The sequence below is a fragment of the Maylandia zebra genome, linkage group LG18, assembly GCF_041146795.1.
Source record: "Maylandia zebra isolate NMK-2024a linkage group LG18, Mzebra_GT3a, whole genome shotgun sequence".
NCBI classification, from domain to species: Eukaryota; Metazoa; Chordata; class Actinopteri; order Cichliformes; family Cichlidae; genus Maylandia; species Maylandia zebra.
This window is the reverse complement of record NC_135184.1, coordinates 21,144,718-21,168,468: the sequence shown is the minus strand read 5'-3', so window position 1 is coordinate 21,168,468 and position 23,751 is coordinate 21,144,718. Positions and strand designations below refer to the sequence as shown.

The window sequence follows — 23,751 nt, the reverse complement described above, 5'->3', positions numbered from 1 at the left end:
AGCTACAAATACACACAGCCGCTCTATCACGTGAGCACACTGCTCCAATGTGCAAGTTTTGTGAGGTGCTTTTTTGATATTTAATGGATCGGATGACATTTTTTATTTCTCTCCGATATCCGATCCAGTAATTTACGTCAGTATCGGACCGATACCGATACGTAATATCGGTTCGGTCCATCTCTAGATTTAATAGATTTTCTTTTCTTTTTTGCAACACCTGCATACAAATTTCTCATTTACTTTGCTGCTGGAAGTTACCGTAGATTGGAAGATTTATGCAACTCTGTGTGTAAAGTAAAACGCTGGAACAAGGATAAAATAAAAAAAAAACTACAATCTGTTGTTTCACAAGACACCAGAGTTTCATTTAGAGGTGCTGATAAAAAGAGCTAACAGTCTCCCCATGTTTGCAGTTCTAATAACAGGAGTTTTATAGCACAGGCATCAGCAGGTCGTTGAACACCCTGTTATTTGGATCATTCGTGGAATTTTTTATTTCAGTCTATGCGTGCGTTCTTACTTTAAGCGCTGTGGCGTTTGACTCCTGCAGTGAAGCCTCTCTCAACTTCTGCTCCTCTACAAGGATGTCCCTCAGGTGTTCATTTACCTTCAGAGAAAGAGAAGGAACGAGAAAGGCAACGAGGTCAAAAGTCAGACGAGCATCTGGTGCACACTGAAAGTGAATAGTGAGTCTGTGCTGAAGACTTGAAAAACCGGCGGTGATAGTAAGAAGGCACACATCAAACAGAAGATTGTTTGTCACCACCACCTCCACCCATCAACGACTGAAGCTAAATACACTGAACAAAAATATAAACGCAACACTTTTGTTTTTGCTCCTATTCCCCATGGGATGGACGTAGAGACCTAAAATTCATTCCAGATACACAATATAACCATCCCTCCCAAACAGTGGTCACAAATCAGTCCAAATGTGTGGTAGTGGGCACATCTGCCATATTGAGATAATCCATCCCACCTCACAGGTGTGCCACATCAGGATGCTGATCTGACATCATGAGTAGTGCACAGGTGTACCTCAGACTGCCCACAACAAAAGGCCACCCTGGAATGTGCAGTTTTTTGCACTATTGGGGGTCTGGGGACCCAGAACCGGTCAGTATCTGGTGTGACCACCATTTGCCTCATGCAGTGCAACACATCGTCGCATGGAGTCTATCAGATTGTCAATTGTGGCCTGTGGAATGTTGGTCCACTCCACTTCAATGGCTGTGCGAGGTTGTTGGATATTCGTGGGAACTGGTACACGCTGTCGTATACGCCGGTCAAGCACATCCCGAACGTGCTCAATGGGTGACATGTCCGGTGAGTATGCTGGCCATGCAAGAACTGGGACATTCTCAGCTGCCATCTGCCCTGAACAATGTGAACCATGATTCATCCGTGAAGCGCACACCTCTCCAACGTGCCAGACGCCATCGAATGTGAGCATTTGCCCACACAAGTCTGTTACGGCGACGAGCTGGAGTCAGGTCAAGACCCCGATGAGGACGACGGGCATGCAGTTGAGCGTCCCTGAGACGGTTTCTGACAGTTTGTGCAGAAATTGTTTGGTTGTGCAAACCAATTGTTCCAGCAGCTGTCTGGGTGGCTGGTCTCAGACGATCTTGGAGGTGAACCTGCTGGATGTGGAGGTCCTGGGCTGGTGTGGTTACACGAGGTCTGCGGTTGTGAGGCCGGTTGGATGTGCTGCCATATTCTCTGAAACGCCTGTGGAGACGGCTTATGGTTGAGAAATGAACATTCAATGCACGGGCGACAGATCTGGTTGACATTCCTGCTGTCAGCATGCCAATTGCACGCTCCCTCATTGCTTGTGGCATCTGTGGCATTTTGCTGTGAGTCAAAACTGCACATTCCAGGGTGGCCTTTTGTTGTGGGCAGTCTGAGGTACACCTGTGCACTACTCATGATGTCAGATCAGCATCCTGATGTGGCACACCTGTGAGGTGGGATGGATTATCTCAATATAGCAGATGTGCCCACTACCACACATTTGGACTGATTTGTGACCACTGTTTGGGAGGGATGGTTATATTGTGTATCTGGAATGAATTTTAGGTCTCTACGTCCATCCCATGGGGAATGGGAGCAAAAACAAAAGTGTTGCGTTTATATTTTTGTTCAGTGTATAAATATACCATCGAACCAATATACAGAACTCGGCTAAATTCTGATGCAAGCACAGGTTTAAAGGTTTGTTTTTATTGTTTTCAGAGGATACACATGGTCACATCAGCCATTCCCCCCCGCCATTGCGTGCCACGCCTCGGGGCTACGCAGAGACACAATCGTCAATGTTTTACCAAGTGTGTATCTGTAAATAAATCCTGCAAAGTGTGCATCTTTCCGTCTTTGGCCTTGAAGCAGACAGCACATGAGTTCTTCCAGAAAGGATTATGGCTGATGATAAGAAGATCTTACATTTGATGAACTCTGTACTGAGGCTTGTTTTATTATTTCAAGGAGAAAGAAAGGAATTCATCTTTGAGATGAGGCTGTTTCACACTCAGCTTACTCCTCAAACACTCATCAAGGACAGTAAAAACCACTTAATGTGACCAAGCAATCTTTAAAAGCGCTGCAATAACAGAGATCAAACTGCTGTCATCTTGAAGGTAAATTTGAATGGATTTTTAATATAAATAGTCACTGCAAATACTGTGAAAGTCTCCAAATACTTAAGAATTACCTTCTTTCTTTTTGTTTTATATTTTTGGGGTGCTAGCCAGAAGGTTCCCTGGTAAAGAGTAAAACTTCCCTAGTTGTTTAATTTGAATTGCATCAAACTGAAATACTGTGTTGTTTGTATTCCTGGAAACTGTAGTTTTTTTGTTGAATTATGGATGTTTCTTATTATTTTGGTGCTTATTTGTCGGCCTTTCGTTGAGATGGACCGTAAAGTGTTGGCTCACTCTTTAATACACAATTTTAAGTGAACAAGCTTTGTGAGTGTAATTTCCCTCCAGGAATGTGCTTAACCTTCTAATTTACACAGTTGGCTGGAGTTAACGGGGTTCATGTTGGGTACGTGTTAGTGCTTTCAGCTGGATCCAGGTGGTGGATTGACCCCAGAGTTAAGTTTTACCCTTTGCCAGAGAACCCTCTGCATGGCACCCCAAAAAGATTAAATAAAAAGGGTATTAATAAGGTCATTTTTTGCAATCTGCTAACACACAGCCATGCTCCCAGCACAGCCCACTCGTGCCTGTGTAATTTATTTATTCTTTTTTTGGTAATTTGAAGTTTAACACTGTAGGATCTAAAATCTCTCAGCCACATGCACAAATGCTGGTTTGTGCATGGATGTAAAACCAAACTCAACAGTCTGGCAGTCATTCGAAGAGCTGAAGACCAGTTAGATTAAATTGACTTTTGATATGTGATGTTCCACAACAATGAGAAAATCTTTGTTTTAGTGCGTCCTGCAGCTGTAATGCTAATGTTACCATTAGCTTTGATTGTCTCTCCACAGGCCAGAACCATCCTGAAACTGTAATGCTGAGAGAAACAGTAAGAGAGATTGCACATGGTAAATGGAGTGGTACTTATTAGTGCTTTTCTTTTCTGAGCATTCAAAGTGCTTTTACCACCCGCTTCATTCACACTCACACATACAGCCCTTTATTCTATGCCTTAAGCACTTTCTAAGTATCACACACGCAATCACACTCTGATGGATCAGGAGCAATTTGGGGTTCAGTGTCTTTCCCAACGGCACTTTGGGATGTAGACTGGAAGAGCCGGGGATCCATCCACCAACCTTCTGATTAGCAGATTACATGCTCTACCTCCTGAGCCACTGCAGCTTCCAATTGTGGGAACTTTAACGCTGATTTGCAATCAATAAACAAAGTCTGGCTGACGTTCTGTGTTTTCAGTTTGACCTTTGTAATCCAAGCCCAGCCTCTCTTTCTGACAGCAAGAACAGCCTATGAATGAAAATTTAAAAAAATTAAGTAAAGACTGGAGAAACACCCTTCAGATGTTACGAGTGTTGTTGTTGCGTAGTTTGTACACCAGAGGGCACTACTTCTCAGCAAAGTTAGGCAGAGTGCAAACAAGTTTTAGGAAATCTGTTCATGTTTATGTCTGAAGTGAAGAGTAACATCATGCAATATTTGTGAATATTAGATTTTTATATCACCAAATCAGTATCAGTATTGGTTTAAAAAAACAAAAACAAACCTGTATCGGTCGTAGTTTAGCTGAAACAGGTGAGACTACTATCAAGTTGTTAAAAATACTGACTGTATGTAGAAGATGGATGGAGATCTGAAAGTTGAAGCCAATGTGAAAGCTCTTTTAACCTGTATTCATTAGGTGGTCAGCAGGTGGCGCCTCCTCTGACTGAAGAAAGAAGTTCGGTTTTATAGAAATCCGCCCTGTGACTTCAGCAGATATTTTCCTGGTGAGCTCATAGTGACAACTGCTACTTATAAGACTCACTGAACACAACAAAGCTTGTTTTCTAAATTATGCTCCCGATTGCAGTGAAAGAGGAGAACAAAGCAGAAAGAAATGGCTACTCTATGATCCATCATTTGCTTATTTGCTTATCACATCCGATTTCAAAACATCAGTGAAAAATGCTCAGATTGAGGCTTCACAACTGGACTTACTAACCACCATCACGCTGGCTCTGTCACTCTTTTATATACAGTCTACAAGGTTAGAATAGTCGTACCTCAGTGGGGCTTTACAGGCTTTAAAGCCCCACTGAGGTACAACTATTCTTCCTAATCCTGCTTTAACAGAGACTGGGAATCTCTCTGGCATTATCACATGTGCACGGTGCCAGTTTTTCCATCTTCTCCTCTTGCAAACATATTAGATTTCTTACAAACAGTGGAGGAATTAAGAACTGACACACTTTCCAGGAGCTTGAGTGTCTACTAAATCCAGAGAACAAAGTAAGTAGAGTGAAACGATAAAAAGCCACCTTGGTAAACGGCTTAAGGCTTAATTTAGCTCGTGGAGACAACATCTCCCTGTGTTTGTGTATACGAGTACCTTGTTGATCCAGGTGGTGACTGCATCCTCTGTGTCGTAAGGCAGCTCCTGGATGCGTCCGTCGCCGTTCGATGGTTCGGCTGTGGAGTATCTGTTGATGCAGGACATCACCCTCTCCACGCTCACCATCTCTACGGTGTACGCCATCATCAGGGTGTCTATGAGCGCCAGGTGGGAACTCTGCACAGACACACAGCAGCCAGATCAAGTTAAAAAGGCAAAGTCAGCTACAGATTTGAAATTTTTATTTTATCTTTTTCTTTGAAAGGTTTTCCCAAAAGCAACAGACTGACAACTGGGAATTTTTACATGCAAAGTTGCCAAAAAGAGTGTGGGGAAAAAAACAAACCATGAAAGTAATTTATATAAATGGCACATTTGTTTTTTAAAAAATCCACCTCACTTTCACACAGTCTGTCCAACCAGACCAGCTGCTCAGCTGCCTTCTGATCACCATCCGTCTTGCCTTAAGCCATGTAAAACTGCTTCACTGTTAAACGCTGGAAAAAAAATACTTATTTTTTTCTATTAGGCACATTTCGTCCAATTTTGAGTCATTGGCTTTATCTGAGTGGTTGTAAAAAAGCAACATCAACACCTACACAAAGCTTGACATTATCCCAGCCTTCCTAGTCCCATTCCAGGCCGGTCAGACCAACAGACCTCCCCTTCCCTTTCCTGTCACCCTACAGTCAAAAACATTGTGTATATATATGTGTGTGTGTGTGTGTGTGTGTGTGTGTGTGTGTGTGTGTGTGTGTGTGTGTGTGTGTGTGTGTGTGTATGTGTGTAAGCATATTTGCCTGCTGCTTCCCTCAGCATTGCTCTGTGCGTCCAGCCTAACTAAACAACCATCTAAAATCTGGAGCTCCATGATCGAAGTGACTCAAACTGACAAAAACAAGCAGTGAGGCGCTGTGTCTAGCACAGGCCTCTATTCATAACCACAGAGCCACATGCAACAGCCAGTGTGACCAAGTCTTTTCCAAAGAAACAAACTCCTGCTTCAGCGCTATGAGTTTACACTTCCACTGGTGCTCCGAGTCATCACGGCATGTCGTCCTGCCAGTCTAAACATGCAGAGAGGTGCAGGAGTAAAATGAGCTCTGACCTCATGGAAATACGTGCTGAGATGCTTTGATCAGCTGTACCTGATGTGAGTAAATGCTACTCAAGTTAGCTGTGCTTACGTTGCACACATTAAATACTGTTATGTAGACCAAGTGCTCATACTTATCCAGTGTAAGCTCTGTTCTTGAGTTAGTTAATTTATTATTTAATATGAATCCCAACCCCAACCAACACATCAAAACCAGAAGCTATGCAAACAAACAGAAAAACAGAAGAAGCAGCAGGTTCTCACTCTTACCATGACTTGACAAACATCAGTTATTAAGTTGTTTATATAAACAAATATGTTGTGTAAGCTGGTGCGTCTGAGGATGGTGGCTGGTTTCACCTGCAGCGCATTACACAGGTGCCCAGGATTGTTTGGACAGCTCCAATTTATGATTCTTACCAAACTTATTGAGCTGTTTATGAAAACGTCTGCAGACAGACACTGTTTTCAATTCTTGCAGCTTCAGGATATTGCCAGATGTCTGACATTGTGTGCATTCTCCTCCAGATGTGCTGCAGGACGTCTGGCTGACGGCTGGACAGACGAACGGAGGGAGACGCCAAGCAGCTTAGAGCGAAGCTAAAGAGTGAAATACCGTGATTTAAATGAAACTCGCTGAGCTTTTTCTGTGATTGAAGCTTTTCTTAAGTCATTTACATAAAACTACTAAATCTTTAATATTGGTTAGAGGCTTGGGTAGGTGTGTGCATGAGTGTGTGCAGGGCTCTGAGCAGAGAAGCCACATGAATTTAAATGATTGTGACAAATCACTTATGTTCATTTTTTAAATAAGGATGTTTTTAAGCTGACATTTTTTTTTATATCAGGAAAAAAAAAAAGCACTGACATCCAGCATTTTATTTGTCATATTTTATGGAGAACATTAGTTAAGGCACATAACTCTCTGTAACCTGGTAGGACAGACAACAGTTACTGTAGCTCTCTTTATTCTTTATGGTAATGTAAGACTGCCCATACTGAAGCAGCTCTGTGGTCTATGCAGAGAAACAGAAGCTAATTAAGTCCCTCCCACCGTGGATGGGAAACAATTCTGTTTTCCACTGACTTTGTGGGTCAAAGTAAAACAAAGTTACTGACAGTAACCTGTTAAATGGACGGATGGAAGCCTCGCCATGGCAAAAGTATGGTGGCCCTGAGAGGACTGTAACTTAAGAAAACACCAGAAAATAGAAAAAACTAAAATCGTAAAAGTCCAAAAAACACAAAAAAAGTTAAGTCTCAGTGCAGTGCGTTTGACCCAACTTTTTGTCTTCTATATATTTTAGCTTTGTAACAGCTAACCCCTCCAGTGGTTTTCAGAGTCTTTACAGTACACACAGCAGTACCACCATAGGTCCACACAGGCACATTCCTGGCAGATTAGATGAAGGGCAATTTCTGCTGTTTACCCTGCAGCCTGAGCGATGAAAGATAGTAGCGCGCTGCCCTGATAACTTTCCAGACTTGTAAAATCCTGAGTTGTATCCAGTAAAACCCACTGCAGTGTTTGACATTCAATTCAAATGAATGGCTCCGGTACTCAAAGTGCACTAGAGAGTACCTGACACAATGTGCTCGCACCTACACAGCCACTTAACATTGTTTTAAAGCAGGGCTGGTTTTTTGTCTGAGTGCCCACTAATGCTGCAAGAATAATAGCCTGTGCAGAAATTATAGTCCACGATGTCCATGTGCATGTATGTTGGAGTAATGGGGATGAACATAAAAGTGTGAGCCTGAAAGATGAGGATGAGCAGGACGGGCAGTTTTCAGTCGCTGCTTACATATTTACAGACTGGTCAGATATCCACAGGGGAAAAAGACGCTACTGTTGATAATACAACAAGATTTTAAGAGCCATGTGCCATCTATTATGCCTCCACAAAGACCTTTGTGGTGCGTGTCTGTGCACAGAAAGCACTCACGGTGACAGAAACGCCTTATAAGGCTGTGGAGATGGCAGACGCCTGTCATGTAAAGCGCTGCAGTACGCTCGTGCACATTTTCTAACAGGAATTCATCGGTATTCATTCCCACAGCTGTGTGCGTGCGTGTGTCCCTGATCAAAGGCATTTATAGTAAAGCACAAAATACAGCCAAGCAAACAGACAATAAAAGTCATTCTCCACAAACATCACAAGTGCAGGGACATCTGAGCCCCGCAAGTGGTTGTACTGCACAACTTTACACCTACACGCCTGCCTCTACCCAGATGTGGAGACTGATAGCCGTCTTTCTTTTGCAAACATCTGCAAAAATCTCCAAATTTTTCTGCGTTATTCAACAGAGAGCTGATGGAGGGATACACGCCCCTCTGCAGAGAAAAATCAGTTACTGCTCAGGCTCCGTCTCTCACTCTCTCATTTGTCACTTTCTCGTTTCAGTGTTTTAACACTGAGGGCGACGAGTCAAAGAGGAATGAGAAAATAAAGCAGGCCTTGTACACGCCACCGGACATCTGACTCCATCTGCTCCACGGAGGTGTGAATTTGAAGACGGGCAATTAAAGGAGCTCTAATTTGTGCGCCAGACGTTCTTTGACTCAGTGTGAGCCCCACCCTCCACAGTGCTGCAGTAGTGCACATCACGTCTTCCTCCCTCCTCTCCTCTAACCCTCCCTCTTCCCCACGTATGCCGCTCCTCTCCTCCTCCGTCATGCCCCCCTCCCCCCCCCCCCTCCTCCTCCTCTCCCGTCTTTCCAGATGGCCATATTAACACGGGGCCTTTTCCACACATATTCTGGCACACACGTGTCCTCATGACCGCCAGAAAGGCAATACCTCCTTCACATCTTTTCCAAAGCTCTTCCCACACTCACCCTTTCCCCTCTTTTCTTGCTCTACTTTCCTGCTTTTCCTCCTGGACAGCAACCAAATGGCAGCCGCCAAACTACATCTCCCCCACTTTTTCCTCTCGCTCTCTCTATATATCCATTCGGTCTCTGACAAACTGCCACGCTCCCCTCCCTTCCTCCTCCCTCTCCTGACATGAGTTATTCTTCTGTAGCACAGCACTGAGAAAACCATGAGCTCATCATTTTCTCTGCAGATATACCATAACCCAAAATGAAAAGCCTCAACTCTAGTGTGACCGAAATGATCCTGCTGAGTCCATAAATACATACAGATCCTCTGCTTTGCAGAGGCAATCTAATGAAATCACAAGGACACAGAGTAACAATAAGACCAGAGAGATTAACTAATAGCCTGCCGGCGCGTCAGACAAATGAAGGTCGATGAGTTAGAGAGTCGATGGGCTCCATTTGTTTACTTAACGACTGTCACTAAATCACCTGAAGCACACAAAGACGGAGGCGTGTGGACACACGCCGGTCCTTATGTGCACTTCTACAGGTGTGCAAGGACATGGGGTCATTTAGCGCTGCGGCAACCTTCAAGAAAACCTCACTCACGCGCTGAAGGAGGCAAAGAGTACAACCAAACACAGACACGAAAATTCAATTGGCTGCGTAACTTTGAATTACCTCTTGGAGCTGAAAATGAGGGCTAATAAAATTCAGCTACAGCCTGAGAAAAATGCAGCGGCACAGGCAGGCTTAATGAAAAGTGCTAACTGCACCAAAATTCAGGAGAAAATCATTTCTGGCTTAATTTCACGCATTAAGTAGAGTTAACGTGACGCAAAGACAGAGAAAGACGAGAAACGCTGAGAGAGGCCGAGAGAGTGAAGGTGGAAGAAGGATGGAGAGGGGTGGAGAGAGAGAGGGAGGGAGGAGAAGGAAACGGTGCACTGCAATGCAGACACCTTTTGGCGTCAGCAGAAGTGCCCGGGCTCCAGCCGTGCATGTGTTAGCAGTGTGTGTAGATCTGCAGGCATCAACTCACCATCCTATCAGAACTAAAGCAAAATACACTATTGTGAGCTCCTCTCACAGCTTGTAAAAGGTGACAACATTATTACGGCTTTATATGAGACAATCAATTTGTAGATCAATCGGAAATTATCAATAGTTACTGTAACTGTTTCAATTATATTTCAAGCAAAGATGAAGCCTTTTTTTATTTGAGAGAGAGAGAAATCTGGTCTGACTGTTTTATACGACAGCAAACTGATCATCTTTGTTTTGTTCCACCATTGCTTTGATTGGACCAACAACCAATTAGACGACATCGGTTAGCTAGTAAGCCAAGTAGTTTTTTCAATTTCAATTCAATTTCAGTTATATAGCATCAAATGACAACTACACTCACCTCAGGGCGTTTTTTTTTTAATTTAAATTTACCATTTTCTGACATGTTTTACGCAAACCTCACAATGAGCTTTTATTCGATGACGTAACGCCGCTACACTGTAATGTTTTCCATCCAGTCCAGAATGTAGTTTTGACAGCACACGACTATACGTGTAATATCTCTTAGTGAGGTGACCTGAGTCAAGTTTGCGCTGTATTCAGTGGCTAAACAGTGAGGAACAGTTTGCTATAGGAAACCCATCATTAGCCGTTGTTTTACTTGCAAGAAGACAGATCTGTGAGGATGGTTTAACAGTACGACTCATACGTATTCCACATGAGGTTGGCACACAGCAAAGCACACAGTAACAGCCACGGTCATATTAGTGCCAGTATAATTATTTCTAACTGTGTAATCAAATAAAGCTGCTGTCTGGTTAATTGATTCAAATGATGTTTAAAGTCACACATTTCTGCTTCCACTTCCTCAAAGTGAGCAGTGAGGGTTTGCAGGTTTCTCTGTTGTGAATAGTTTTGGAAATTTTGTCAGATAAACCAAACAATTTGAAAATAAATTGGGGTCTGGGAAACGCCGGCACTGTTTCTGTGCTGTTTGAACATTTTCTAAAGGATTTGTGAAAATATGTGAGTAAACAGTCACTATAAACAAAGTATGATACATGTGAGCACATGCGTACATTTGCAGAGATTTAATTGATGTCGTCACCAGAGATGGGCAGTAACGCCTTATTTGTTACTTATAACGCGTTACTGTAATCTGATTACTTTTTTCAAGTAGCGAGTAAAGTAAGGGATTACTATCGCAAAAACGGTAATTAGATTACAGTTACTTTCCCGTAGGAACGCTGCGTTACTGCGTTACTAAAACCGTGATTTTTTGCGAGAATGTCTCATGACAGTGATGTAAGCGAGTGTGACGTTCGTGACAACAGCTGTGTGCAGATCAGCAATGGATAATATATAGAGTGCGGGAGAGAGTATGAGCATGCAGCGTTTAAAGCGTGGAAGTACTGACCTTACTTTGAGTTTGATTCCATAAAAAGTGACAAAAACATTAGCGTCCGTTGTGCGTGGGAAGAAAACTTCTTTTTACAGCGAAAAAAACCCCTAAACTTCCGAGCAAGCACCGAGTGCGCTACCACGTAATGGGAAACTCACAGGGAAACTCTGCACCAGGGTAAACCTCCGCCTACCCTACTCCTGCTTTACAGGTGAAAATAGAGCAACAGGACCACTGAGTCTTTTATTATTTTATTTATTTTCTGCTGTGTTTTACTTGCATCTATTTGAAAGACTGAGTGTAAACACACAAAAAATATTTTATTTTATGTGCTGGAATGTGCAGAAAATAGGTTTAAATATTAAACAAATTTCTTCCAGTCAGAGAATGTTGCATATAATTTAATTTCTGCTTGATGCATGAAGTTAAAAGATTAAAACTAATAAAACAAGTTTTAAAAAGAGACTTTTCCATTTGATTACATTTTGTATGATGGATTATGCAGAAAAAGTAGAATTGGGCTGAAAGATCTATCGCTTTATCACCTATTCAGGTTGTAAATCGTGTTTTTAAAAAGTAACTAAGTAATTAATTACTTTTGGGGAAGTAATCAGTAATTAGTTATTGATTACTTTTTTCAAGCAACTTGACCAACACTGGTCATCACACATTTCACACATAACGCCTACACGGATAATACCATACCGGGATCTTTGGATTTTAAATGTGAATCCACACATGCTTTGAAATCCAAAAGACGTCGCTGTCCACGCTCATGAAAAACATCTAACGAATAAATGCTCATTGAGGCAGAGAAATCCTTCTGTGTCACCTACTTTTTCACTGAACTCATTCAGGCATTCTGCCAAAAACATCTCCACTCACCATGTTTATGGGTGTGCTGGTCAGATCCCTCTCTGTGACCAGTCTGTCCTTGTCTGTGACGTACAGGCCTTTCTGGGCCAGCGCCTGAATGACAGCATTGTGTCCCAGTAACGGTTTGACAGCATCGCTGCGGAGGATCAGGCTTCCCGCCCGGCAGTAGAGCTCTGCAGACTGAAGCAGGCAGGCGACCGGAGGCTTCAGGTGCTCCTGGTTGTATTGGTCCCTGTAGAAAGGCTCAGCCAGCTCCTCTGGCACTGCATCTGAGGGGTAATACAGAAACAGAAAATGAGACAGGTCAAAGTTCGCACCTGCAGTTCCTCATATGGCCACTTGAGACCATTCTACTTTTACAGCAGAAATAAACAAATCAAATTCAGTTTTGGTCTTCATGAAGCTGCACGGGACGGTTATTTCCTTTTATTTCCACAGATCTTACTCATTTAAATTATATTATGCTAATATAATTAAGACCATAGCCACCTACAGAGACAGGTGGGCTTGGAAACAGGTGACTGGAGCTACTAGCTGTCTGCTAATGACGCTCACTGAACAGGACCTCTCAGCTCTCTCTGTTCTGTGTCAGTGCTTCACAAATTATAGCGTCCCATGTAGTTCATTTTACTAACAGGCCATTCAGGAAGTCTGTGCTCCAGGTTTGTTTTTTTTTAAATAGTGAATACCTAGTAGCTCTGCTTCTGTGCGATGCACCCATGCAGGCTACGGATGTGCCTTGCTAACCCAAAAAACAAGATGATGATGGACAACATGCCAAACTCAACACTGTGGCCACAAAAACACTCACCTGCTACTTCATTAGGCACACCTGTTCAACTGCTCGTTAACACAAATATGCAATAATGGCAGCAACTCAATGCATTTAGCCATGCAGACATGGTCCGAGCACCCGAATGGGGAAGAAAGTTGATTTAAGAGACCCTGAACGAGGCATGCGCCTCTTTTGACCACAGTGAACCCATCGTCTGACGACTGTTTCCAGCACGATAACAAAACTCAAATCATCTCAAACTGGCTTCTTGAACACGACAATGACCTCACTGTACTCAAACGACCTCCACAGTCACCAGTTCTCTGCCCAACAGAGCGCCTTCAGAATGTGCTGGAACTGGAGATTCACATCATGGATGTGCAGCGAACAACTGTGTGACGCTATTGTGTCAACATGGAGCAAAATCTGAGGAACGTTTCTGTCCAACTTTCACCTTTAACCTTGTTGAATCTACGCCACGAAGGATTTGAACACTCCCGAAGGCATCAATGCTAAGAAACAATCACACAGAGAATCAAACAGATAATAAAAATGAAACCTGAATTTTACGCTCTGCTTTTCCCGTCTTTGCTACAATTCGCTACACTCTAACACACAGACACTCACAAACTTTCAGAATGTAATCAACACATGTCAGGAGGTCTACTGCATGTCCAATTCAGAGCCTGTGTTAGTGTTGGTGGAAGTGTGTGTTACAAAGCATGAAGCACCTTCTAATCCTGTTACCTCATCCTGTAAATCTGATTTGAAGAAAATAGCCAAACAGAAACAGACACACACACAAAACAGCTTCTAGAAGTCACTCACTCCGGATCCTTTTCATCCTACTATGCTGTTGTTAACCACAGGTTGTGACTCACAGCTGAACTAGTCATTAATCTATCACTGAATGACATACATACTGCGCATATGAACTTCCATCCCACAGGCATGACTTTCAGACAAGACGCCTGTATAAGAATGTGTGTGACACACTTTTAAAAGACTGTGTGCTTCAATACGCGTGTATTCCTGGTGTGTAGGGTCATTTCCTCTCTGCCTGCGTCTGAATCACCCTGAGGAAAACAAAGGACACTGAAGGAATCCATCTTAAAGGTACAGCTTTCCTCTTCGAAACAAGAAAAACCGTGTGGAAGAAAAAGCTTTACCAAACAACTTTAAAAAAAAATCAAATATGTAAAGCTCAGTGCAGGGAAAAAAAACTCTTATTAGGCTTGTGATCAAACCTCAGCAGTTTTCCAGTGGCTGTGGTTAGCACAAGCCTCCCTGTGCTTCGACAGCGGGTGATGAAAAGAGATATTTAAAGCAACAGGCAGATGTTAAACGGCTCCATAACAAGCCCTCCTGCATCCAGCCTCAGCGTTCAAAAATCAGTCGAGTTTTTATAAGAAGTATAAAGTTGATTAGCAGAGAGGAGCTCACATCGCTGCGACTTTGGTGTCTGATAGTTACACTTTTGTTGGAACTGTTTAGCTGCACTCCACACAAAGAGCTGTGACAACGATCTGTGTCACTTTAAAGTCCTAAAGAAATCACATGACCTTTTACACTTAAAGGTCAATAAAACAATTAAACAAGGAGCTAGAGCAGGCTAGGACGAAGAGCCCCGCTTTTGTAGAGTTCATGAAAATTTGCCTGGTCAAGTAAAAACTCTCTCCTTTGTGTTGGCCATCAAAGAGGAAACAGACAGGAAGTAGCTGCCACAGGAAGTCCACATGGAGAAGACTGCTCCCCTGGAGACCTCTGGGATTACCGCTCAGCAGCGTTTATATCTGCTGCCTTAGAGCTCTATGTTTAAATAGAATACATATTAGTTTTACTGGGTCTAGTTTAGTGCTCATCTTGATTATTAGTAGTCCCTTTAAACCTTTAAAGACTTCTTTGGTCATTTGTGTGAAAACAACACTGACATCTTGTTTGAAAACTGTTGGTGAATGCATAAGCTACCAGACATGGAGCACCAAGAACACTCACGTTATGTTCCTGTCGATGTGGTAGATGTAAGTCTAATATCTATGGTCTCAACAACTCCGCTCGTTACACGTCAGATATCATTAAGTTTCTGATGTAGTAGCTGGGGAGCGCATTTACACGGGAGCACCTAAAATAAGGTCAACTAAAGGCCAGTAACAACCACGAGCACCTAGAGAACCAAACTCGGTGCTTCTCGTTATCCAGAACATCCTTGAATACTCTATTCTATTAATAGTTAGCACTGTGGCCGTGCTGCTGAAAAACTCAGGCGACCTTTGTTGTTTTAAGTTCATCTGATGCCAACGTGGAGCTCTCAAAAGTTTATTGTTTATTTCACACACACACACTAATCACAAACTCTGTTGCTGATCTTTTCAGCTCATGTGATATCAGTCCGCAGCTTTAAAAAGGATAGATTTTCAGGGTTGTATATATTTAGACACATATATGGCATGCAGATCCATTTCTCTGAAGTTGGGGCACAAACTTTAAACTGATGGGCACAGAGCTGTTCCCACTGAGCACCACCGGACTCAAGCCATAGCTCATGCTTCCTATCTAGGCCAAACAGGACTCTGAGGACCGGTTATGAATTGGGCCACAGTTCTCGCCGGTGCTGGGAGCTGAAACTGTGTCACCGGAGGCACGGAGGGAGAAAAAAACCCCACCAAAGTGGCAGCAGCAGCATGCTGCAACAGCCGCAGGGTCCTGCACAACCAAGCTTGGCCTTCTCACACGCTACTATCCTGCATGTCTCTCCACCATGTCATTGCTCCTGAGGCTGAAGAAAAGTAACGTAGTGCTCACATTGGTAAACGCTGTAAGATCAATGAGGTCTGCCTCATTGTCTGTCTGTGTAGTGTCCACGCAGATGTTGAAAGACTTCATTAACAGCTGGATGAACCTCTGGGCTCAGACGATGCTGGAATTGCTCCGTCTTTATGAGGCCGAGATGTTTCACAGAGTACAAGAGACAGGCTAACGCTGAGGTACACACACATGCTGTCACATATACAGACAGAGATCCACATGAAAACACCACCATGACAGAAGAAGCTACAGCTAACACTGGGCTGCCTGGAACCTGTGAGCTCTAAGCAGCTGTTAGACACACAGAATCATTTCAGGAGGAGATATGAAAAAACTTCATTGTAATCATTTAAATGTTTTTTCCACTAAGTAAATGTGATGAAACTCATGTGTTTATGGGTTCTTTGCCATTTTTCTTCACTTTATGTAATGATAAAATTAAAGTTTCGGCACAAACTTTGGGTTTAATAATCATTGGTCAACATTTATCAGATGGCCTGATGTAGAGAAAAGCAAGTTTGCCATGATTAAAAACACAATTAGCCAAAGCAGAAGAGTCTGTGCTTGGTTCAGCCCACTGATTACTTCAATGATCATATTTTATGCATGTGAATAAATGCACGTGTGCATTTTATTTATAATCCATTCTTCCGGGGAGTATTTTGATTTTTTTTTTTTCTTTTAAGACCAAACTATTATTCTCTTAATATACCAACAAGTTACAGTCCTAAACTGAAGTTATGAGCAGAAGCTGATCCGATCTGTCCAACCTGACTTCTGCTATTGGGAATAATTAGCAGCAGGTCGGCAAAAGGTTAAACCAATAATCCTGAACCAATAGTGGAGGGATACAGTGAGGCTGATATGACATATGGACTGACTTTAGAAACCCAGCCTAATGTAACCAGGAGAGACATTATTATGGGCTCCAGCTAGTTTAAGCCTTCATATAGACTCCAGGTTAGTGTGCGGTTAAATAGGACTTTGAATGGGAAATAATGGGAAGATTTCTTGCCCTAATAACGAGGTTTAATTGTGTTTGTCTGTCACAGTGAGAGTCTGATTACAGGATGCTGTTTACAAAACAGTCTCACTTGCACACCCTCTGGTCCGACACGACAGCAGGCCTTATTATTACACGTTAGATAATTATCTTAACAGCGTTTTCCACTATTCTCATCCAAAAAATAAATTTAAAAAAAAGGGAAAGGAGGAGCGAGGCACCACCTACCCGAGCCGAAAGCCTTGGCCACCAGCCACGTCAGACTGCATGATATCTTGGCCCTGGTGAAGTCGTAGTGATCGAAGCTCTTGATGGCAGGGACGATGAAGGTCCGTCTCATCCCTCTGTCATCTGCCGCATCTCCCATTGTTTCACTGTGAGGGACCCGCTGCTTTACTGCTGCTGCTGGAGGCTCAGTCTGCAGGAGTTCCTCCTGACTGCGGATAACATCCCGTCCAGAGGAATTCAATGCACCAAAATTTCCTTCTCCCAAAAAAACCGAAAAGAATCAAAGGGGGAAAAAAAACCCAACAACTTTGGCCTGGTTTCTGAGAGCACGACGAGCTGGAAATGAAACGGCGCCCCTCGGTTCATATGAGCTCCATCCTCAGCGTTACGTTTCCGTGATAGCCTTAAACCCTGGCAGCACGGCGCAGTTTAGTGGCAGGATTTCTGAAGATTTCCTCCATTCCCTGACATTACTATCCTCCGGTCTCCCGACATAACGGAGCAGCTGTGTGGCACGGGAGGAGCGCTAGAGCCCGGCACCACGGGGCACTTCCCCGGTCACACCGAGTTGGCTGTTGGTGTTCATGCCGCTCTCCTTCTTCTTCTTTTTTCCCCTTTCCTAACTGTTTTCTCACCCTCTGTATCTCGGCGGCGTCTCCCCTGCGCTTTTCCTGCCGCACTGATCGGAGGATGGAGCGCACTGCGCACGCGCGATCCACCCACCCAGTCTGCTCAGTCCTGACAGGAGTCGCCACAGTGTAATATAAACCAAGGTGGAGTTAACTAAATCCCAGATGTTGTTTCCAAGGAGAAATACACTTCCAGCTAGTTCAACATGTTCTCCTAATGCTGTGAGGCGATCCGCAGTTCACTGAAGTGTTAGGAGATGAGGACAGAATTAGTAGCATCCCACCTCAAAAATGTGCTTAAAATATTCAATCAGTGGTGCGCACAGAGTCTCCCACAGTGTGATGTTATAGTACGACCGTCTGTCGCTACAGACATAGTATCATGTTACATACTGTTGGCATCCTTACAAAATGTACACAGAAACCTGACAATGTGATGTGGAAGAAAATTTATAATCAGAAGAAGGCTCTGGGCTTCTTCTCAGTTGGCTCAGTGGGTAGATTGGGTCATCTAACAATTGAAAGGTCAGTGGATTGATCTGTTGCTTCTCCAGTCCACATACCCAAGTATTCTCAGGCAACATACAGAGCCTCAGGTCCAAACTGGGAGCTGATTCCATGGCAGCCTGAAAGCTTAAGTCTTTGCCTCCCATTCTACTTTTAGAAACTCGAGGAACCACAGGTAAGCCCACAGTCTGAAAGCAAAGTGCTCTATTAGACTTACGTGATAGAATGGCATCTTTAAGATATGTGACCTTCAGACCATTCAGGACTCTGTGTGTGAGGAAAGGGACTTCAAAGCTACCTCTGGATATTACAAAGGCAGATAAAGAGATCCTAACATGAAAAGCATACGATCTCTCTTTCTAGTTTCTGTCAGCACTCTTACTTACATTTGAAACCAGCTGGATGATTGTTGTTGGGACCTCACAGTAATAAGAAATTACAATAATCCAGCCTGGAGGAAATGTGGGTTTTTCAGCATCACTCTGAGACAGGATGCTCATAACTTTGACAATATTGTACAGAAGAAAGAAGACAGTCCCAGTACACCACCACCAACGTCTGCTGCCTCATAATAAACGCCAAGAAGAATTATCAGCTTTTCAACATTTTGTTTGAAAACTGAAAATAGAGAACATATAAATAGAATTAATAGCAGAAATGCTGCATTAGATTTCAGTGCCCGGTGAATATACGTGATGCGACACAACTCACATGCTAATAATCAACATTTTGACTTTGACTGTGTGGAAATGATGTGAGAACTATCATTATCTTCAATTTATTTAAAATAAATTTATATCACAATAAAGTGCAAAAAGCAAATGTTTCTCATAACCTTCTGAAGTATGTCAAGTAGTTCAAAGCTTACGGACTAAAATTCTTACATGACAGAAGTTCAGGTCATAACAACTTGAGATGCTTTCTTAGCAACTGAGACTGAGGATCAGTCACAGAAGACAAAAGTACCATGAAATAAAGCACAAATGTGTTTGACAAAGACATCATCATCATCACCATCAGTAAACCGTTTGATATTACATCAGAAAATGTGACACACAAGGAGAACTTAAATGAAATATCAATGACACTAACAGTAAATCTATAAAAAAAAAAAGAAGAAGAAGAAGAAGAAGAAGAATCAGCAGAACTAAAAAGACATCTGGAAATGTACGTTTCTTTTGAAAGGTTTTAAAAGTTTTCCCTGGTAGTTTGTTTTGACATGAATATGACCCGATCAGCAAGTTCTTTAAAATCATCTTTCCAACCAATCACCGTTTGTCAACAAGTTGCTTCTTGTTGCATTTTTCCCCTTCATTTCAACTTAATCATCATCCAAATGTTACACATCTGTTCCAAAGTTTACACAGCAATTTCCTCCCCTCCCCACCAACCAGTCCTGCAGGTGGCTGCCCTTCCCTGAGCCTGGTTCTGCTTTTTCTTCTTGCAGTCACCAAGTACTTCCTCAGAGGGGGTCGTCTGATTGTTGGGGTTTTCTCTCTGTTATTGTAGGGTCTTTACCTTACTGTATAAAGCACCTCGAGGCGGCTGTTGTTGTGTTTTGGCGCTATATAAGTAAAACTGAATTGAATTGAACTGATTACATTTGGCCATACTCAAATCAGCACTTGAGATGAATATGGAAATTATATTAAAATTACTTTTTGGACAGTGACTATGCAAGATGACTGCAGTCATGGGAATGGATGAGAAGTGTGTAAGAGTGCTGCACCCTAGTGTCTGCAAAGAGCTCATACAGCTGAAGAGGTTAAAAAGGAAGCCTCTCTTATTAGTCAGTAGATGGCACTCCTATGCCAATTATACCATAAAATGGCCCTTGCTCTGTTCAGCATACTTTATCACTACTACACTGTTTTCATGTACTTAATGGCTCTTTTGCTGCTCTATTGGGATTTCTTTCGCTGACAGGTTTGATTGCACTGACGTAAACTACAGCAAATAAATTCCTCATAGTGGTCGTTACAGCTTTAACACTTTAGTGTTCAGGAAAAACATGAATACTTCTTTCATTCTCAGCATATAAACTGATGCCACACGTGCCATAAAATGTCCAGCTTCACTGCTCCCCCTTTGTTTAATTGGAATCCTCCCTGTTTGCATTTCCACCCAAATCCACATTCATTCGAGAGTCGTTACCAATCATAATGTAGTTAGCATTTTCAATATGAATGTTTGGCTGTGGGTGCCACGCAGCCGTCGGGGGCCCTGGTCGAAGGTTTGGTTCTACTGAGATTGTCAGATTGCTTATTTTATTTAAATGCTTCGTTGTCTGTTTCTGAGCTTTCTCCTGTTTCCAGATCCATCTCTGTTTTTTAATTTTTGCAGGCAACAATGACTTTTGGATCTTTTTCTCAAAGTTCTTTCTCTCTTCAAGTGGATTCACTCCCTGCAGCACCATAGGCATATCCTGTTTGGGCATGCAGTTCTCTCGTGGCAGCAGAGGGATCACAGTGTTGTATTTATGTGCCTTGTTTATAGAGTTGACGAGGGCAGCGTTCGCCTTTAGATCCAGCATGCAAGTGTTGAAGTTGCGGGTAAGCAGCAGCAGGGTGAAGGCTGAGTTGTTGATGGCGTCCTCCATGCTCTTTATAGTGGTCTTTCCGGCAATGGAAAAGTCAGAGAAAGTCGCACCTTCAAATTCACCACCAATGACTGCTTCTATTTTCTCCTTTATGCTTTCGGCCATATCTGAATCTTCCGGTGCATGCAAGATAACAAATGCATAAAACATTTCTTCTTCCTCTTCTTCCACAGCTTTGCTTTCATGTATTTCTCCAGGAACACTCGTCTTCGGTAGTTTAGGACTTGGCGTTTTTGTTTGATTGTCTGATTTCGTGTCACTCTCATTGCTCACTAGTGATGCTGCTGCTGCTGCGCCATACTTACTTGAGTCTTGTTTTGGGTCAAATGGAGGAGATCCAGTGGTCTTAGGCTGAGCTTCAGATGACTGAGGTGGCTCGGTCACATTTTGTGCTCTGTTTTCTTTAACGCTGAGGACGGGAGGATTCGATTTGGGGTTTCCTGGGTTCCCTGGAGAGGTTCCGTGTGCTTGAAACAAGATTGTTGAGGGCATACTTATCTCCAGATGAGTAGGGTAAGAGGGCATTGAGGGGAGATTTGCACTGAGGGGGCTGGGAAGAGATGAAGCTGATGAAACCTGAGATTTTTCCACACTACTGAGAAGATTGGAGTCAGGCTCTGCCTTCTGATCACTGGAGGGGGACATCCACTCTGCACACTCAGGCCCACAGACATTTTTAGCTTCCTCCAGGAATTCATAGTTGTATAGTTCCAGGTCATTACCATTTCTTGTTTTTACGCAGTCACTAGAAAGAGCACGCTTGTATGCCAGATTTCTCAGCAGTGGATCACACAGCCTCTGCTCTGTCAAAACTTTAAAAACATGAGCCAGCTCTGCCAACGATTCTCCCGTTAAGGCTTCAAAAAGACCGCAATGAGATCCAAAATCTTCCAAATTGCCTCCTCTCATCTGACACTTCTCGGCCACATGCTTAGCGAGGGAGCTGTCCGTCAACATCTGGAGTTTGTCGAGAGCTTCCACCTCCTTGTGGAGGACGATGAGACACAAGGCGTGTATGATTTTATCTTCAGGAGAGTCACCCAACTGGAATGTCAGACTAAGGAGTCGTTCTGAAGGTGTCTTAACAAGAAGGTCAAAGACATCCCTCAGTCCTGTCCCATGGTTGGCTCGGCTCTCGAGACTCATTTTCAACTTCACCTGTGAGCCAGCGTGTAACAAAGTCGATGGGATCACATGTGACTGTCGAGCATAACCATTCTCAGTTCTTCAGGGACTTGAGTTGCTGAAGAAGTGCCGTTTCCTGTATGTTCCTCTTTCTTTAGGCATAAAAAAAGAAAACGTGTCAGAAATCACAGAGCTAACACGTGGTCACAACATGATGTGCTTCAACTGTATTCAAAAAGTAACTTCAATGAATTTTAATACATCAAGCTTAGCATTTTGTCTCCCTCTTGTGATCTTTCATTATTCCTCTTTGGATTATGTTCTGTAGAGGTAAAATAAACTTTCATCTGATCATTTTGGACTAAAACAACGGAAATCAGGACCAGCATCATGTTCCAAAAGCTATGACTGAGCTATGTGTGTGTTTCTAGCTCAGAATAAGGAAGTCCCAAAGAGTGCTTTTCTGCTTCAGTTAAGTTTTCAGATAGAAACTTTTTTATCTTAAAATCCAAAAACAAGGCTCTGAGAGACCGATGATTCCTCAGAATAACCCTAGCCTCAATAAGTCTCCTCAAACTTCTACACTAAACTTTTCCAGTGAACGTACCTGCTGAAGTTGTAGGCCTCTGCCAGCCTGAAGTAATTTTGGAGGACATACTGATGATGTCACAGCTTGCGAAGTACAGGAGCTCAAGAGGGACAAAAGACTGAAGCAGGAAGAAGCCTCAATTCCAACTGAGACTACAGCTCTCCCGTGGGTTCTCCATATTACAGAGCTGTACCGTCCTTAAGAGACTCTATTTATAATGTAAACATTTAACACTTTAACATGTATTTTCATATAGTATGGTAACTTTTTCATATAGTTTGCATCTGCCAAGAAGACAAAGAAAAAAAGATCTCTTCTTGCGGGGAAGTGTGGAAGTCTTGAGCACAATGGGCGTACAAGAGAGGAGGAATTCTGGCATTTTCCCCTCTCGGCTGAGAGGCAAGTGTATTTTTATCCTCAGAGGAAACCTCCAACCCTGTATTTACCAGGGGTGGGGTCACACCAGGCACACTGAAAACCAAGATCAAGTCCTTCAATGCAGCGCAGACACAGAGCCTCTCTGTTCTGAGTGCAGAGAGCGGTATGTGATATGTTTACTGCACGTAACCATTTCTGAAGGATTAATGTGACTCTATAGGAAGTGTGGTTTTTATGCCTTCCTTAAATATCTCAAGGCTGGAATTTCAGTTTCTTTATGGAATAAGACACACACACACACACACACACACACACACCCTCCTCTGTAACTGACAGCAAGCCAAGAAAACCAAAATCAAGAAACCATATGAATGATACATTTAATCTACACTCACTGGCCACTTTATTAGGTACACCTTGCTAGTATTGGGTTGGGCCCTCTTTTGCCTTAAGAACAACCTTTATTCTTCATGATACAGGTTCAACAATGTCCTCGAAATAGTCCTCAGAGATCCACCGCAGGACTGAAGTGTGGTTACTGTGGAGGCCTTTTGAGTACAGTGAACTCGCTGAAACCAGTTTGAGAAGAAGCCATCGGAAAATGGGTACACTGCAGTCATAAAAGGATGGACATGGTTAGCAAGAACAGTCAGACTGTGGTGTTTAAAAGATGCTCCCACACCATTACACCGTCACCACATTAATCAAGACAGGATGGATCCATGTTTTCGTGTTGTTTACAGCAAGTTCAGAACCTACCATCTAAATGTTGAAGTCGAGACCCATCAGACCAGGAAATGGTTTTCCAGTTTTCTAGTGTCCAACTTTGCTGAGCCCATGTGAAGCGTGACCTCAGTTTCCTGTTCT

At 42.9% G+C, this 23,751-nt stretch overlaps 2 protein-coding genes across 5 annotated transcripts in view; both read right to left on the bottom strand.

Moving 5' to 3' along the window:
• camsap2b (calmodulin regulated spectrin-associated protein family, member 2b) overlaps nucleotides 1-17,764 on the bottom strand; it is a 34,756-nt gene extending 16,992 nt beyond the window's left edge. For all 4 annotated transcript variants that reach the window (XM_004542556.3, XM_004542557.3, XM_012916850.3 and 1 more), the window contains exons 1-4: nucleotides 17,058-17,764; nucleotides 12,256-12,515; nucleotides 5,038-5,217; nucleotides 524-610 (exon numbers count right to left, since the gene is read on the bottom strand). In XM_004542556.3, coding sequence (XP_004542613.3) covers nucleotides 524-610; nucleotides 5,038-5,217; nucleotides 12,256-12,515; nucleotides 17,058-17,196 — 666 coding nt within the window. In that variant the 5' untranslated portion in view covers nucleotides 17,197-17,764. The remainder of the gene's footprint in view (nucleotides 1-523; nucleotides 611-5,037; nucleotides 5,218-12,255; nucleotides 12,516-17,057) is intronic.
• A 1,193-nt stretch (nucleotides 17,765-18,957) lies between these two features.
• On the bottom strand, nucleotides 18,958-22,656 carry ticam1 (TIR domain containing adaptor molecule 1). Its single transcript, XM_004542558.3, has 2 exons — nucleotides 22,525-22,656; nucleotides 18,958-22,069 (listed from the first exon to the last, which is right to left on the bottom strand). Exon 2 carries the CDS (start codon nucleotides 21,936-21,938, stop codon nucleotides 20,286-20,288), a length of 1,653 nt encoding a protein of 550 aa, XP_004542615.2. The 5' UTR covers nucleotides 21,939-22,069; nucleotides 22,525-22,656; the 3' UTR covers nucleotides 18,958-20,285.
• Between the last annotated feature and the right edge of the window lie 1,095 nt (nucleotides 22,657-23,751).